This window comes from Centrocercus urophasianus, unplaced genomic scaffold (assembly GCF_019232065.1).
Source record: "Centrocercus urophasianus isolate 14NV4802_14NV808 unplaced genomic scaffold, USGS_Curo_1.0 seq_35, whole genome shotgun sequence".
Classification (NCBI taxonomy): domain Eukaryota; kingdom Metazoa; phylum Chordata; class Aves; order Galliformes; family Phasianidae; genus Centrocercus; species Centrocercus urophasianus.
This window is the reverse complement of record NW_024884922.1, coordinates 669,569-687,488: the sequence shown is the minus strand read 5'-3', so window position 1 is coordinate 687,488 and position 17,920 is coordinate 669,569. Positions and strand designations below refer to the sequence as shown.

The window sequence follows — 17,920 nt, the reverse complement described above, 5'->3', positions numbered from 1 at the left end:
CCCGCTCACATCATGACTTTTGCATCATCTGGGACAGCACAGGAAGATAGAAGTTCACACTTACAAGTAGAACCATGAAACGTCAAGAAATCTTCCCTGTAAATTCAGCATGCAGAAACAGCTGTTCCTAGCACTTCTGCCTTTTGGGCTTTAAAGCATTCTAACAAAATAGGCATCCAGCTAAGAATGTTGACAACTGAACACGGTTTTATGAGTTTTAAAGACACTACAGTAAATAAAGTGTAAAATATCTGACTGTTTATAAACAAGTTCAGCCATAACTCCAGCATGTAGTTAAATAAATCTGAAGAAAACAGAGTTTATCCTACTTTTCCCAAGAAAACTGGTATTGTTGCTACTGTTGAAATAAGTACAACTGAAAATTGCTCCCAAGCAGTCTAGACTCTTTAAGAGTCTTGACAAAGGCATGATAGCTGTATTATCCATTTTTTTTCCCCACTCTATGAAGTGGGAATAAGAATTTTTTCAGCTACTTGTACAGAAGCTAAAAGCCAGTCACACACACACAAAAAAAAAAACACCAAACCTACAGCAAGCTGTCTGCCCCTTGAATTTAAGTTTTACACAATTGCATTCTTCCCACTAGTAAAATATATGCATGACAGTAATCAGCATGCCAAATAACTTGATCCTCAGGACTTCAAGGAAGGACTGCTTCACACTGCTTCGGACATCGGCCAACAGTCCAAGCACCATACCTAATCTGTGAGAAACAAAGCAAATTCAGCCATCTTGTTCTCCACAGGACAATACTGTTCTAACAAGGAAACAAGATGAACAACATCACAGAGAAATCCTTTCTTTAACATTCATAAGGATATCCTACAACAGTGCTGTGTCACTCTAGAACCATGGCAGACTGGTACAGCTTCATACTACATCTGTCTCAATCTCAAGTTTTTAGAATCTGGCTATAATTTCCACACTCAACGAAATTACTAATTGCCTGCCTATTTCTTTATTATTTTATTTTTGTATTGCAGAATAGTAGAAATCCTTCTCTCACGCAGCTCCTACACATTTTCTAAAGAGGCTGTCCCCTTGCCATACTGTTTACAATGTTTCACTTCATTAATGGAGGAACTTAATTGATCAACAAGCCAAAAGCCAATTTCTTGTAACAAGGAATCAAGTATCAGAAGACCTGATTCTGCACTGCAAAATCCATCTTCTGGATGTCACTTTCATTTTTTGACTTGCCTTTAAGGGACAAAGTTTAGGAGGGAAAGGAAAAGAGAAGATACACATTCAGTAAATATAACTGTACTTCCCACAAGTCTTTAACCAAAAGGATTTGTCAAAGAAATGAAGCAAGTAATAAATATTTCTGCCTATGCCATTTTAATGCTACATCTGACCTAACCATTACTTCAAGAAGCATTCTGGTCATATTTACTTTAGTGGGAACATCAAAACTTTGATAAGACTCATCTTCATATGTAGAGCAAGATTTAAAAAAAATCTAAGAAATGCAATTTTCATGGCATCACATGAAGAACAGGTTGCATTCTCCGCCGCTGGATTTGTGCACAGAACAGCAGATACAATCAACTGAAAATTAAGGCTGCCTGTTCAAACCAATCTGAACAAAACCAAAGCATGTCACCCACAGCTACAGTGTGTTTTTATTTCAGAAACAGGATAGCCTCAGAGTCACAAGATACAAAGAACAAGACTACTTATTCTTCACATGCTGCCCTGAAATCACACAGCATAATGCACTTTCATCATTCGTATAAGCATCTGAAAAAACTCCAAACAAACATACTGCCTCACTAAGGAGGCTCACTGAAAGAATAATTTGGGGTAGAGTTTCACAGTTGGCTTAAGTTAATCTTTGGAAATCTACATGTACTTTCTGCACATACGCTCCCTGCCTCACCAGCTCTGTGACAACAACAGGTGTTCAGGTAGCTCCAGGTCACCCAGATCTTCTCTCTGCCTTTGGCAGAAACTAGGCTTTGTCACAATACAAAGCAGCAAGCTGACCCAGCTGACTCCTCAGCCGTGTGAACACTAGCGCCAGCAAGAATGAGCAGGTGGGAACATCCTGTTCTGCAAGGGCATGGCCAGCAACCAGCTGAACCCGACCACAATAATTTCAGTCTCAGCCAAGCTGAAAAATGACATCATTATCTCTAAACTTTATTTCACTAACAAAACAATAGAAATAAGACAATGCTTAGAGTAGTTACACTAACACCACTGCTGGTTACACTGAAAAGCATGGATTTCCCCCCTGTCCCTCCCACGTTTCTCAGTATTGTTTTATGTTTGGATTGTAAACACTTCTGGTTTTTTTTAAATCATGAAATGCTTCCCATAAAGCTCTTCATTTCTGTAGCAACACAGATTCACTAATATATCATGCCAAGTCTCCAAGAAACACTATACCTTCAAAGACTAAGCAGACTCAAACTAGTAGAACTCCTTCCCAACTGAGATCAGAACATGCATTAATCTTAGCACAGAACCTACTTACAGGTTGTGCAGTACAATCAGCAGCAGTGGTAATGGCCTTACACAAGTTCCTCAAAAAGGTCCAGAAAAAGAAAAACAATCAAGAACATGAAGGAACTTCTGAGGAGTTAACTGCAGTAAAAAAAAAAAAAAAAAAGTCAGTGAGTTTACCCTGAATTCCCATTTCCAGAGGCAGAGCAGCTCAAGCAAGCATTCCACCTGGATACGAAACTCTTAAGCCCTCACAGTTCCTGGGCAAGCACTTTGATGCAACTAAATATGTTCACTGCCAAAGCCACATTTGTCAGTTTTTATTTGCATCTTGCTCTCTGTTTAATTTCAGAAGGCTGGCAAACAGTTAATACATGTCGACAGATGGAAAGGAAGGAGAAGAGAGAGACTTCACTCACTAAAGGGCATCTCTGCCACCCACACCATACCTGGCAAAGAAGCTAACAAATTCTGGAAACAGACATGGCATCACATGCAGCAGAGAGAAAACCTAATGCTCCCAAGAGAAACAGCATCTGACTATGCTCTCACAAAACACTGAAACAAAGGTGAATTGAGGTGTTATTTACTGGTATCAGAGTTTTATTTACAGTGAACAAAGTACAGTGCTGAAGCAGAGTTACAATCTGTGGGAACACGACTTTTTTTCCCCTGCTTGGTGCAAGAAACAAGCAGTCTATTTGATTCCTGACAGCACAGCCAAAACCAGGGGATACATTAACTTGCAAAGCAAGTAGAAACCATTGCCACCTAAGCCCTCCATATTCACAGACATAAGAACCATGAATTGTATTGTTCACCACTACAGACACCTGGACTAGAAGACTACAATTACATGAGTTGTGCTGAACAAACATGGGATCTCCTGAAGTTGACACCAGGCTATCCAAAGCAGTGCGTGAATCTGCCAAGGAGAAATAAAGCTATTGAGCTGGCAATCATTCAAGTCCTAGAAAAGACACCTGAGAGACCAGAAGAGAGCAAACAATAAGGAATTTGGGTACCTTTGGGTTTTGTTTGTTTAAATAGCTTTCTGTATTCAGGGAATCAGATGTTTTTACTCAATTAACTTCACAATTAGCAAAAGAATTACGATACATAGATCTAAGGGATCAAAAGACACAGCAAAATGATGATTTGTGCTTCTTTCAGAAGCTGCTTTTATCCATCACCATTTCCTAAAATAAAGTAAAGGGAAGAAAAATCAACATTCAGAGTTCTCTCCTGTTGTAAGCTTGTTTTCTCCACAATCTCTTCTGTTTCTGAAAAGCATGAGTACAGCACACTAATTACAGACAGTATTATCTGAGACTTCCTGGTACCAGCCTTTGGTAATTGAGATGCCAAGATGACACACTATGAACATCTGCACATCTCAGAGGTTTGCCTGTTTCCTCATTTATTTTTCAAGAACTTTAAGAAGCCCATTGTATACATGATCAAAAAGATCTTTGCACTCCAGAAAATCCCACTTGACTTTTTTGACACTGGAATGCCTGTGTAAGTTCCGTAATAAAGTATCTAGGAAAGAAATTATGCACCTTTAATAAACTAAAATACATAATTTGACACAGTTGGCTGACCAACTACAAGCATTCAATGGAAGTCAGTAAAGTTTTTTCATACACACAAGCACACTCAGTGTGAATCTTAAAAAGTTGCCCAAAATAATAAAACAAATTACAATTCTTATTGAAAGTGCACAACTGTGAGTTCTACATTCTCTTCAGCTTTTAGACTGACCAGTACTGTCAAATAACTAAAAGCAAAGCCTGTCTCATGACAAGAGCTTTTGCTTTGTTTTGTGGTTTTTTTTTTTTTTTTTTTTTTTTTTTTTTTGTTATTACAATAGTGACTACCTCTGGCACAGCACAGCCAAAGGCAATTTATAAATTAACTGCTAGAAGCTCCCAGCGTCACATTCATGCTTTGATTCAAGTAACTGGTTTGGTTTAAATTTTTCTGTTGCATTAGCTTTAATTACAAGCAATGCCAGTGTAACTAATACCATTAAAGTTAACGAAGTTGTTATAAATTTACTCCCAACTTCAGTGCGTGAGAATAAGCAAAAGATACTCATCTTTATTATGTTACTTACTCAGGAGATGAGAGAGAAAAATCTTATAATTAGAGTGTCGTTTAACACTCCAGCTGTTGTAACACAAGCACAAAGCAACCAAACTAAAGTTATTACAGTATTCATAATTCGCATATAATCTTGTAATGACAAGGCTGACTTCTGTCATCAGCACAATGTCCATCCGTAATCCAAGTTCAGCTGCGGAAGCATATACCTCATTGCAGCGTATGCAGAAGGAACAACAGTATGGTTGAATCCCTCTTCAGTTCTCTGATTGTTTGGTCACAAACAATTTTCTGCAAGGTTGCGTTAACAATGCATTTGTCCATTCATCTATGCTGCAGAGGAATGGAACTACAGAAGTTACAGAACACAGCAAAACTGCTGCAGCGCTATAAAACCTGCAGTGATCTTGCTAGAATAAGCAAGATTTTGAGAGCCTGTGTTTTCGCAGCAGTCTTCTGTTCCATGAAGGGCGGGCAGCTGATCAGCAGAGGCAATGAGCACACATGGAGAAAGAAAGCAAAGAGATTCTGCTTCAGGATTACTCCTGCTACAACACTGTTTTGTCTACCCAGTTAGGCTTTGCTTCTTAGGAACTACTGCATGAAAGTCTCCTCCTGTGAGTAATTACAGAAAATTTGAAATGAAAAAAATATCGCTGTCCTTTGCAAGTCAGACCACAGAGCTTCCTCACAAGAAGTTATTACAGCAAAAAAAAAAAAAAAACAATCACGACAATTCATATACTTGGAAGATTGAAAACTGCTCAGTCTACACATTCCTTCCAAAATTTGATTTGTTTCAGTAGCACTAGACAACCTGCAAAGAACAACTTTTGGATTTTATGTTAATTCAATCAGAGCTTCCAATGTGAAATCATAGCCTTAGCTGAAAAGGCCAGGCTACTAACTCCAGCAGAGGCTACTAGTTAATATGTATGATCTCCTCCATTTATTAAATACATTATATCCCATTTTAATATTCCCTTATGTTTAAAATCCAAATCATCAGCTTAAGAGCCTGAGGAGCTTTCAGTGTTTGCTAATGCACAGGAAAATACACGAACATGAGAATATGTAAGCAAAGGAGATCTAAAGCAGAAAAAAAAAAATCATAAAGTAAACAAACAAAGGATAATCCCGAATACATTGAATTTGTTTTTAGATTTAGATAATTAGAACATCTCTATTTAGTCTGAAGAATACTGGGAGTTTAACAGCACTGTTAAACTCCAGGAGTTTAGTTCTGTAGTAGTTTCTCAGTCATCAGCAGAACAACACAAAAAACCAAAACACACTGAGGACGACACATAAAAACAGAGCCTCAACAGCATATTGTGCTAGATACCACATTATTTAGAAATCAGAGATACATTCATTAACCAACACCCCCCATCTGCAGCACAAGAAGAAAGATTCAACAGCATTGTTGCACTCCACTCTGAAAAAAAGGTAACTTAGCTCTGTGCAGATTAGAGAGGCTGTGTACAGATATAGGTCTCACAGTCTGGTTCATAGCCACATGCACAGAGCCATGTTTTCAAATGAGAATGGGCCACAGTTAAGCCTGGTTCTAGTTACTTCCTAATATTTTCCTTGGCAGTATACAGAGATTAAGAAAGACATCAGCATGAGAAAAGAAGCAAAAGAAGTGGCACTCACTGTGTTGCATTTTGTCCCGCACACCACTTGCCGGTGGTTCAGCCACTGGGAGGCAAACACTTTATTGAGGGTTCCGAGATGAAACTCCCTCTCCTTCAGGAGGCTGGGAAGCTGCTGGGCTGCATACCCGTGCAACAGGCGGTGGTAGCTGGACTCATTCTGCATCCAGACCTCCCTGCCTTTTAGGTAATACACCAGGGACCGCTTCACTGGAGGAAGCCGCTTTCTTTTGTGTACTGAATGATCCCATCCATACTGTAGAAAACAAACATGAAAATTAGATAGAAAAATGAAAAATAGTAGTCTTCTGAATTCAGATCAATTAAGTCTTCCAAACCATCCATAAAAATCATACAAGATCAACACAGAAGTGCTAATACAGCCTTTACTTCATAGAATTAAACACATTTCGCTTAGGAAGTGGCACTGCAGTGGTGCCACAGACACTGCCCACCAGTTCAGGACCGCTGAAGCACCGAATGCTAAAGGAAACACGAGAAACCTGAAAAAGAAACATTTTAAGCAGCTGAGAGCAGCCCCAGCCTCCTCCCCGGCCTCAGTTCCACCGCAGCGAAACACAACCACACGGGGCAGGGGCTGCTCGGTACCGACCGTGGCGTTCACAGCTCTCTTGCGGCCGAAGCCAGGCTCCGTCCGCTGCATGGCCTCGACCGGGGAGCTCGGCCCGGGACGCGGCCGTTACGGACACAACGGCCGAGCCCAGCGGGGCGGCGCGGGTTAGGCGGGAATCTGACAGCAGCGGGTGGGCGATGCCGCTCGGCCCGGTGCCGCCGGCTGTTCCCGCACCTCCGCCACCCCCCCCCGGCACACCGAGATCCCCCAAGCCCCATTTCCCCTTCCTTCAGTCCCTAGACCCGCAACCGGGCACCGACGCCCGCCGCTGGGGGTCCCCCCGCCCCACCCGTTGCCGCTGCCGGGGCTCACCGCGCCCCCGGGCTCAGTTCGCACCGCGCCCCGGCCTACCTGCTCCCCACAGAGCCCCCCGGGCCCCGCGGCGGACGCCGCCGCCGCTTTCCGCTTCCTGCTAACTGTTTTCCTGGCCATAGTAGAAGGAAAGTGAAGAAGAGAGGCCGAGAGCCCGGTCCGGACCCCACATGGAGCAGACGGAGCAGGCGGCCGCCAGGACACGGGGCATTAAGTGCCGGCAGCCGTGCCCGGCCGCTCACTCCGCCGCAGGCCCCTCCGGACCGCCCTTCACGACATTTCCCCCTTTTACGGCGGTCGCGTCGCAGCTTTACGGTAGCTCCCTCCGCCCCGCCCGGCAGCCCCGCGTCCCAGCACACGGACTGCCAGCGGGCACCGCCCCCTCTGCGGTTGCCAGGCGACGTGTTCCGAGCCCGAGCGACTCCCCCTAGTGGCGGCGGAGGATGAGGCCGGGAGAACGGTCCCGCTTTCCGCAGCGTCCGTCCGAAAGGATTCACCTCCTTCGCCCTGCGGCCCAGGATACGGTTGGCCTTTTGGGCTGTGAGCGCACAGTTGTCAAATTGTAGGATAGTTAAAGACCGCTGAGATCGTGTAGTCCAGTCGTCAACCCGTCACCTCCATACCACTCAACCACGTCCTTCAGTGCCACGTATGCCCTCCTCTCAAACACCTCCAGGGGTAGCTCAGGGATACCACTTCCGTGAGCAGTTTGTTCCAGTACTTATCACTCTTCATGCGATTAATTTTTTCCTAATATCCAACCCGAACCTTCCTTGGCACTACTTGAAGCCATTACTTCTTGTCCCACTGCTGGCTCATGCCCACCTTTCCATGCAACAGCGGGGCTGTGCTCTATTTTTTTTGGCAGGGCTGTGATCTATTGTTCTCCCAGTTTGTACTGATACTGGGGGTTGCCATGACCCAGGTGTGAGACCTTGCATTTGGCTTTGTTGAACTCCGCAGGATTCAACAAACTTGGTGCCATGACCCCTACCTGGGGTTCTACGACCGACTACCTTCTGATAAAGTGCCTTTTTCTAACACCCATCCTGACCCACTCCTGATGAAGGTCCACAACATTTCCTCAGGTCCTGCTCCACTCTGCACTGAACACAGTTTGTAATGCAGCCTGTGTGAAACCAGCCGCTGTGCTCAGGCCCTCTGTACACACTTGTATTTTCACCATAATTTAGAGCAAGAAATAACGCAGTCGATGTACACATTACCCAAGGGACACCCCTACAGCTGTGGGTTCATGAGGTGTGTGGCTTTTTCCATTTCAACATGTTATCTCCTAGCTACAAAGCATACAACAGTTCTTGTTTCAGATTTCAAGATGCTTTCACCATCCGGGAAAATAGGTCATCAATCTCTCCTTTGTACAGGTGGGAATACTGAAATAGACAGTTTCAGGCTGTAGGCTCCAAATGACTTAATGCACAGAGACAGTAACACTACTGAGAAAATTAAAAACAAAAGGGATTTGTGTTGTGAATGGTCTATCTTCAGTGGCATCTCCATGGATCAGTTCAACACTGGTTCCTACAAAGACAAATTACACAAACATTGAAGGGGAAGATTGTCAGACATTTACAATTTCATATACATTTGCCTTTTGGGATTCTATAAATAAACATAGCTGTTACACTAAAAATTTGTTTCGTGTGTATGCATGTTTTTCTCTGGCTTAAGATTTCAATACAAGACTAAGCTGGAAGGCTTTGTGTATGTCTTCCAAAATGTGGAAAGTCAGTAGGGCTGGGGATGTAACTGTCCCCTTGAACTCAGCACTGGAGTGGCCACAACTTGAGTACTGTGTTCATTTTTTGTCCCTCTCTACAAGAAAGACATTGAGGCTCTGAAGCATGTCCAAAGAAAGGCAATGAAGCTGTGAAGGGCCTGGAACACAATTCTTATGTGAAGCAGCTGAAGGAACTGAGATTCTGAGTCTTGAGGACTCTCAGAGGAGACTTTATAACTCTGTATTGCTCTTTGAGTGGGGATTGTAGTAAGTTGGGGTCAGCCTCTTCTCCCCAGTAACAGCGAGAGGACAAGAAATAATGGCCTTACAGAGGTTCTGATTGGAAATAAAGAAAAAAAAATTCTCAGAAAGAGCAGTCAGGCATTGGCAAGGGCTGCCCAGGGAGGTGGTGAAGTCGTTGTCCCTGGTGGAGATGTGGCACTGAGGGATGTGGTCTGGTGGTTAGGGTAGTAGGTAGTGGGGCTGGTGGTTGAACTAGATGATCTCAGAGGTCTTTTCCATCCTCAATGATCTTAGGAACGGCTTGCTTACTGTTTAAGGACATCTTTGAGGTTTAGGCAGATCTCACAAATATACTAAACAAGCTGTTACTGTTTAGTGCAGAATGGATATATTGCAAAACAAGCAACGTTGATAGTTAAGCATAGCAGAGGCACAGGCTCACTATTTCTTTAATTTTAAGCCTCTGAGCCTTGGCGGGTAATACCCAGGAAGTATGGGCAGGCTTTGACAGGCAGACCTTTTAATTATTGGCAGCCCTCTTAATTAACAAGTAGCTTGATGCCATCCAAGGTTCACGGAGGGCCCAGTGTGCTGTCGGCACTAGGAAGCACTTGGTCATCTCTACTTCCTCATGCTGCTTTAACACCGAGGTAAGTGCACAGAGCTCCTATGCACTTTTTGCTCTGCCTGCAGCAGCAGCAATTAGAACGGAAATAACCCAAACGCAGTAACCCAAAAGGAGTGAGGGAGGTGGGTGGGGCTGAGAGGAGCCACTTCTAAACCCCTCACACAGAACCGGCTAACTCAGTATTTCCCTGGCTAGTATTTATTTCCCGTTACCACCTAGAGAATCCAAGCGCCTCTAACAAAGCCTCGCGGGGCGTTGAGCCCCCTGACGCTGAAAGCCGCTCGGGCGAGAGCCCGCTCCGTCATCCCCACACAAGCACCGCCCCGCCCCGCCCCGCGGTGACGTCACCGAGGCTGCAGGTGACGCTGCGTCGTGACGTCAGCACGTCCCCGGGGCGGTGAGCAGGTACACAAGATGGCGGCGCCCGACGGCCGGACCGGAGAGGGCGGTGCGGTGCGGCTGGCGTAGGGCCGGGCGGTGGGCAGGGGCTGCGGGGACTATTGCGAGCCAGGGGCTGGCAGGTAACGAGCGGGCCTGGCGAGGGGAGGGGGGCGGCGGCGGCGGCGGCGGCGGCGAAGGCGTTTCACCATCCTAGGCCGGTGGGCTCCGGTTCCCTTCCTCCCGTCGAGAAGCTCCGGGCCGCGGCCCCTCCTCGGGCTCTCCGCTCTTCCGCCGTGCCGGGGCTCAGCCGCCGCTCCTTCTCGCCGTCCCGCTGTGATTCAGCAGCAGCGGGGCCTGGCCGCGCCGCGCTGGCGATGCTGGCGTAGGGCGGCTCCCAGGGCAGCGGGATCAGGCCCGGCGGTGGCTCCTCTCGGTGGCTCTCCGTAGTTCCGGCGCCTGTCCGAGTGCTTCCTCGCTGTGAATTTGCTTCCTCGGGGCTGTTCGAATTCGGGTAAAGGGTGTGTGCCTGCCGAGGGAAGGTAGCTTCCTCGCTGCGGTAACCAGATCTTGTGTGGAAGGTCCTTTTCTGGTTTGGATGGGCTGAGTGCTTATGTGGCTTTTGTCGAGTTTTCCTTTGGGTCGGTTTTTAATTTGTGGTGTCTGCATTGTGATAACCGTAACACTCAGCCCTCCCTTTGCTGTCATGTATCTGCTCTGTTCCCTCGAGTCTCTGCAGGCTGAAGAGCTGAAGTCTTGTTTATTGTATGGGTGATTGCTCTCTTTATCTCACTTTGTGCTCATTACCTGTTTCTGGCTCGTTTCCAGTTAGCTGTTCCTCTTCTGAGTTGAAAAGAGGGCTGCATGTTCTGTATTTGAGATGCGCGCATACCGTGGACGTATGCCATAGTGTAAGAATACTTCATTTTTGTAGTTTTTAACTTCCTGATAATGCCTTCTGTGCTGTTAGCTCGCATTCACTCAGACACTTTTTTAACACTTTGATGAAGGTACTTAATGTAACTTGAGGGTTGTTTTTCTGATCTTTGGTAGCCTAAAGTCTCTCATTTAAAAGGAAAGTTAGGATTGTTTCCTTGTAAGTAAGAGAAATTACAATTGTTGGAAGTGAGTAATTGTTTGATAAAGTATTTTTATTCCCCATATCACTTAAAATCCTAAACAAGACAAAAAAAAAAAAAAGCAGAAAAAACTGGAAAAATTCTGCCTCATTAGAGCAGAAATAAGCAGGTGGACTCTGGCACTTTGCTTCAGAACAGATGTAGCTGTTGTTTGGGATTTGATAGAAATACGGTTGTGAGAGATATAAGTACTTTGATGCGGATATTCATAGATAAGCATTGCCAAATTACAAACAGCTCTTCCTTCAGACTTCAGTGTCTTTGCTACTGATAGAAGGCACTGGCATCTCACAATTTGTTATTGGGTGAATAGGCTTTTGTGGGAGCTTGGCAGGGAGGAATCTATTCCAACTTGTGGTTAAGAGTGTGAAGGAAAAAGGAAGAAGTGGTTCTGCAGTTAGCTACCTGCCTCATCTTCCATGCCTCGTCATCCTTGGAGTGTGGAACTTTATCGTAATGCAGGCACTCCCATAACTGCTTACTTCCTTAAAGCTGGCCATACAGATCTGACCTCTTTGAGTTGCAGCAATATTTTTTTTTTTCTGAGGAAAAGGGGAAAAACATTTGTAGTGGACTGATGTATGCCAGGCTGTGTGCTGTATGTTGTTAGGGGAGCGTTTGTTTTCTGCAGTATGGCAGTGGTAGTGTTGCTGGATGACTTCAGCTTTTTTTCCGTAAAAACGGACTTGTAATTTGTAAGTGCCCCTGACACTTTAGAGCACTGCTGCAAAAGAGTGACTTAAATGTTTTAGACAATGTATTGATCCTAAGAATAGGGGAAGAGAAAATATAATCTTTAACTTCATTGTTGCTAGCTCATGGATTTGGTCTCAAAAGCAAAACTGAAAGTGATTGCACCTTTTTCTTCTCATTGCTGTATCTGGCCTGCAGTATTTTTTTCCTCTCCCGTGTATGCAATATGGAGCAAAGGAATCAGGACAGAAGTCACTTCTTAGAAAAAGAGATTTAACACAAGTAAAATGGAAGCTGAAACACAGTTACCTGGAACATCATGCAGAAAGCTGTGAAGTCTGAAGTATAAGATTTATGAATGAATAATGAGTAAATGTTATTTTCTCTTTATCAGAATTTCTCAGACTATTTTAATATGTTGTGCTGCTATTCAGCTATGAGATTTATTAATTTATTTGTTAGTTGATAGCTAGCAAAAACCTTAACGATTAGAAATTATCAAAGACACGTGGAAGAGCTCCATCTCCATTGTTCTAGTAGTACCTTGCAGAGCTCAATACTTGTTATCCAAAAGACAAAAGCCTTTCATTTGGAGAAGACCAGTCAGGTTTCAGGAGCAGCCCAGCAGGCCATCCCATCTAACATTGTCACATTGACAGCCTGAGCTGTTTTGCTCAGGCACTTTTGTGGCAAAAGTACAGAAATGCCGCAGTAGGCACTACCTTACTTGTTTTTAATTCCATTAGCTGATGGCTTTGTGGTGCTTACACAAACTTTAGTGACTTCAGGGCATTAAACAGTCCTGACACTACCCAATCTCCATGTCATAAGCTTTTTGTCATCAGCTTGTTCTGCATTTCACAGTTGGTAACAGCATGTATATTTTGATAAACTGATATGTGAGGAAATTTAGTTCTAATTTCTAATAGGAACTGCGATCCATTTTCTCTGTTATTTTGTTTCTTACATAATTTCTTGCAGTCTTTTCTTCTGTAAATTGCAGACCTGAAACTATGAAATCCTTACTTAAAGAATCTTCGCATAAAGGCATTATGGTCTACTTAAAATGGCCATTGAAATTCAAATCAGTGACAGTGTAAAAATGGTCTCATGGAGCTATAACTGAAAAGCTCTGAAATATGTTTTTGAAATGAGTTTTTTTAGAGGAAAGGGAACGATGGTTGTTTACAAGTTAAAAATAGCTTTCTGGTTTTAAAAAGTAGGTCTTCTGGGGTGTATCAGGGGGTGATTTATTTTCTCTGTATTGCTTACTTGTACTGGTAACATGGAAGGCAGTAGCATCTAATAGCATGTACTGGATCTAATAGCATGTACCACTCTACAGTCAATCTTTGCCCTTGAGGGGAGAGAAGGCCTTACAGAGAGATCTCGACAGATCAGAGCTGGACAGTCTCCAATAGCATGAAGCTCAACAAGAGCAACTGCTGGGCTCTGCACCCAGGAAGGGGCGGCCCTGGCTGCAGGTCCGGTCTGGGGGATGAGAGGCTGGAGAGCAGCGCTCAGAAAGGGGGGAAGGGTCTGGAGGGCAAGGTGTGTGCAGGGCAGCTGAGGGCCCTGGGTGTGCTGGGCACAGGGCGGAGGAGCGGAGGGGAGCCTGATGGCGGCTGCAGCTCCTGACAGGGAGCGGAGGGCAGCGCTGAGCTCTGCTGTGTGACAGCGACAGGGCCGAGGGAACGGCATGGAGCTGCGCCAGGGGAGGGCCGGGGGTGGGGAAGGGCTGTGCACCAGAGGGCGGTGGGCACGGAACGGCCTGCCCAGGGCAGCGGGCACGGCTGGAGCGCCAGGAGTGTTTTGTCAGTGCTCTCAGATACAGCATTTGAATTTGGGTGGTCCTGCATGGAGCCAGGAGTTGGTATCGACAGTTCACTTGGTTGCAGTCAATTTAGGCGTGCTCTGTGATTCTGTGCTTGGGATTGCTGTTGATCAATGCAAGCATGAGCTCGCTGTTTTTCTGTTAGCTACCTAAGTGGGTAATCACTTCTGGTATGCTAGCACTCTGCTTTATGCTTTGACCCTCTGGCTTGGTTTGAATAAGCTCATGTTCTGTTCCCCTAGTGACCTTTTACAGTCAGCATAGTCTTGATTGAGGCCTTCTAGAATAATCTGAGCAGTGTTTTTTTTCTTTTATTTCTCTCAAATGGCAAGTAATTCTAGATTTTTCTTACGTGGGTAAAGGAAAGTTTTCTTTAAATGCAGGAAAGTACTCCTTGAGGAAGGAACAGCTTGTATGTCTACATGAGCGTTTCTCTCGTCCTGAGGCTGTACGCCTTTTTCAGAAGTTTATGCCGTGCTTGCTTAAAACCTAGAAGTATACAAAGGAGTAACAGAGTAACAGTGCTGAAACTTAGTTTTAAATCCATAGAAGGGAAGGTTGATTCAAAATGTTCTGTTGTATCAATAGAATTACTTCTATACAGACTGAGTGCAAGCTGTGAATTCCCATTTGAAGTCTCTCAGTTGCATTCTGTGTGGAGAGCTTGGATCAGAGCAACTCTTAAATGGGAAAAACAGAGGATGAATCCTATACAGGAAGCAGTCAGTTCAAGTGGAAGATGGTCCTAATATGAATATACTTAAGCTGCCCAGGTAGTTAGATTTGAGGAAAGTAGTAATGAACTAAATTGTATTAGTTGTGAGCTCTCAGTCTCGGTTATGTTGCTGGAGGTCAGTATTCACCATAGCTATGTACTAGATCCTGTCAAATAATTGACTTAAGTCCTTTTCTGATTTACGTTTGTGCTGTTTGGCATCCTTGGGGTCACAGCAGATGAAGATGTGACTGGTAAGATTTATTCCCTCTCCTTTGGATGCTGGATTTCTAAGTGTCTCTGTATTGTCACTGTGCTGTGACAAGTGTTAGTGCTGTGCTTAATTGAGACATGGAGCTTGTGTGTTCAGTTTGATTTTTCTTCATCAACTTGACTCCAAAATCAAATTAGATTCATAGTTTACAAACGCTCTGTGAAGTTGTTGTCAGAGGATATGTCTTTCCTTTTCCAATACAGCAGAGCTATCTTGGGTTCCACCCTAATGACTAATGCTGTCATGTGGCATCTTTGTACAGTAATGTATAATAATTTGAAAAAGAAATAAAGGAGTTCCTTCTAAATGGGAGAGGAATTTCTAATAATAAAATCACTGTTAATTATCTGGGATAAAATTTGGTGGTGAAAAAGCATAGAGAAGCTTTATCGTCTGTGTAGTCTGTGACAGGAATGTTCATAATCTTGTAATTGTTAGATCAGCACAAGCCATTTGTTTCTAGAGTGTTTGTCTTCTTGGTTTAAAAATAATACATATAAAACAAAGCTGAAGGGTTATTGACTATCATTTTGCTTGCTAGTATTCGTAATAACATACAACTTTTTAACTGGGCATTCAGAAAGTACTTAAGGTTCTTTTTTGGGAAGCTGATGTACCCAAAGTCAGGCATGCATTTGATTTTTAGGAGTGGAAATGTATGGCAAAACAACAGTAGTACGAAGTAACTTTTTAGTTTTCAAAGAGTAATGAACCATCATGATTTAAGGTAGCAGATTTCTGTAATTAGTGCATGCCTTTGAGATTTCTGAGCTCCTAATAAACCAAGATTAGTTATTAAACTAGCTGTAATTCTGTCAGTGGTCATTGGCTGGTGGGACTTTGTACCTGCAATTAATTTACATCCAACCACTCACTATTTGAAGTGCCACCTTCCACATACTATCCTGAAGGATAGCGTAAAGAAAATGTTTGGGTGAGAAAATTATTTTATCAAGTTTGAACCAGTGATTTTTGCCATTTTTGATCTGTATCACTCTCAGACTTTGGAGAGAGAGAGAGAGAGTGAGAGAGAGAGAGAGAGGATGCATTTTGGGACTCTTAGAAACAGCAGAGAGTCTCATACAATGTTACAGTGACTGTCTCAGATGGTTCAGAAATGCTGAGATGGGATGCAGAATGCTGTTGCTTTAAGCGAGTGAACTATCTGTGAAAGAACTAGTGTTAGCTTGTATCTTGACAGACGGTGGTTTTCAACTTCTGTAAAAACTGGCTTCCTTCTTGTTTGCAGAAGGGAGTTTAGTGCATGATTTCTGTAACTTGCCCGGAGTTCTTTGGCTGTCTGCTAAAACACCTGTAAATGCATATAATGTTGCATATAATTCTAGGCTGCTGAATGCTTGAGCTTGTTGATGTGACTTCTTGGCAAAGCAAGGGCAAATAGAGACAGTAAGGAGCTTGTTGCTTGAAGGTAACAATGTTTGATTTGGCTTTATTCGCAAAGGGAAAGCTTGCAAATCCAAGTGCAAATGGAAATGTGAAACTTTGTGTTCAGTAATATTTCAAATTGAAGATGTTCAACTGGAAATGTCATGGTATTTACAGCTTACAAGAACCCGCAAGTATGTTGTGTGACATAAGGTAAGAGAAGTTAGACTAAGGTAAAGGAGCTGGCTTTGTGAGCAGCTAGGTGGTCTAAGCTGCTTTTGGAGCCAGGGATGAAAGGCAAAATGGTTGTACTACAGCTGTTTGTGTGACCTAATGCAATCCTTTTAATGTCTGAATGCACATACTATGCTATAAAAAAATAAATTTGGAAGGTCTACCACTCTTCTGAGGTGTTTTATTTGTGTTGCAGTGTTGGGCTGATGAAAAAATTCTGGTTCTCTTGCTCTTTGCTCTCCAGGAAATAGATGTTTGAAATATGCAATTCTTCAGTGCAGGGGTTTGGCAGTATTCTGTATAAACTGCTTCCACCCACCAATTTGGAGACTTTCTCTCCAAGCTGGGAGAGAAGTTGTGTGTATATTTTATTACAATCCTTCTCTGTAATTTGACGTTATTACAGTAATGTGAATGTGGTGCTTCTGTTATTAGGCAGCACTGGATTTATTTGCTACATTGAATCAGGCATGGGTTAGTGAAAAAGAGGACTGATTTTCAAGGGTTATCATCTCAGTTGAAGAATGGCCAACTCGTATAGACTTTCCTCTTTTTTTTGGTTTTAACTGATGGTGGTTCAATGAGCAGATCTGCATATTGTTAACAGTCTCATATTGCTGCTGATCCATTACTGTTGGACATTTGAAGAGGAAAGCCATGGATAGTACTGTTGGATGGTCACGTGGCAATCTCATCCAGCACCCTATTCCATCTAGCTTTATAAAAATTGCATTGATGCAGCTGAGTCAGATCTGTCAAAATGTCCTGAGGAAATGAAGCTAATGCATCTCTGAAGGCTTCTTTTGAATTTAAAATGAGCCATTTCCGTTCAGTTATTCATTTCTTTAAGTGTTTTGGGGGGTTGCACTAGTTAGCAGTGCTGCTGGAGTGCTTGTTATATTAAATGTCTTCTACCACACAAGTAGGCTGGAGATGGTGTAAAACAAAATTGCAAACTTCAATGAGTTAGAGGCAGCCCAAACTTAATTTCTAAGTTCCTAAATCCTGTTCCATGTTATCAGTCCAGAAGAACACCCTTTTAAATTTTTTACAGTAAGATGGAAAACTGGAAGAGTGATTTGATACAGGATATTGTGGGAAAGAGGCACTGGACCAAATTGGAGAGAAAGCAGTGAGATTCGTGGGATAGCTGTGGATGTAGGATTCAGGAAATGCGAGTTGTGTTGTGGCACAACCAGAGCAGGATGACTGTGGGAATGCAGTTTAATATTTGAACCCTGTTCCTTGCACCTACGAAACAGGGCTGTGTTCAGTACATTTAATTGGGAGTAAAACTGTTTTGAAGTGTTCAAGAATGATATAGTGCTGGAGATAAAATGATTTTCTGTTTGAAGTAAAGGTAGTGAAATGAAAATGTGTGTGTAAGTGTATTTGGTTCTGGACGGTATGTCCTTCCAGACTTTATTGGACAGCAGTGTATTTCAGTGGTTATGGTTTTGTTTCACTTTTCAT

General features: G+C 43.4%; 2 protein-coding genes and 1 long non-coding RNA gene across 4 annotated transcripts in view; 1 reads left to right on the top strand and 2 right to left on the bottom strand.

Moving 5' to 3' along the window:
- DCAF12 (DDB1 and CUL4 associated factor 12) overlaps nucleotides 1-7,453 on the bottom strand; it is a 30,056-nt gene extending 22,603 nt beyond the window's left edge. Inside the window, exons 1-2 of the mRNA XM_042831126.1 lie at nucleotides 7,222-7,453; nucleotides 6,238-6,492 (exon numbers count right to left, since the gene is read on the bottom strand). Coding sequence (XP_042687060.1) covers nucleotides 6,238-6,492; nucleotides 7,222-7,302 — 336 coding nt within the window. The 5' untranslated portion in view covers nucleotides 7,303-7,453. The remainder of the gene's footprint in view (nucleotides 1-6,237; nucleotides 6,493-7,221) is intronic.
- LOC122166965 lies at nucleotides 570-4,295 on the bottom strand. Its single transcript, XR_006170925.1, has 3 exons — nucleotides 2,922-4,295; nucleotides 2,504-2,613; nucleotides 570-724 (listed from the first exon to the last, which is right to left on the bottom strand). It is a non-coding gene; the product is annotated as an uncharacterized LOC122166965 (long non-coding RNA).
- A 2,696-nt stretch (nucleotides 7,454-10,149) lies between the features above and the next one.
- The window catches only part of UBAP1 (ubiquitin associated protein 1), a 31,123-nt gene continuing 23,352 nt past the window's right edge, over nucleotides 10,150-17,920 (top strand). Inside the window, exon 1 of one of the 2 annotated variants that reach the window (XM_042831253.1) lies at nucleotides 10,150-10,199. The gene's annotated coding sequence lies outside the window, so the exon portion shown is untranslated. Of the gene's footprint in view, nucleotides 10,200-10,250; nucleotides 10,316-17,920 lie in introns of those variants that run through there. The other variant, XM_042831252.1, reaches the window with a different exon arrangement.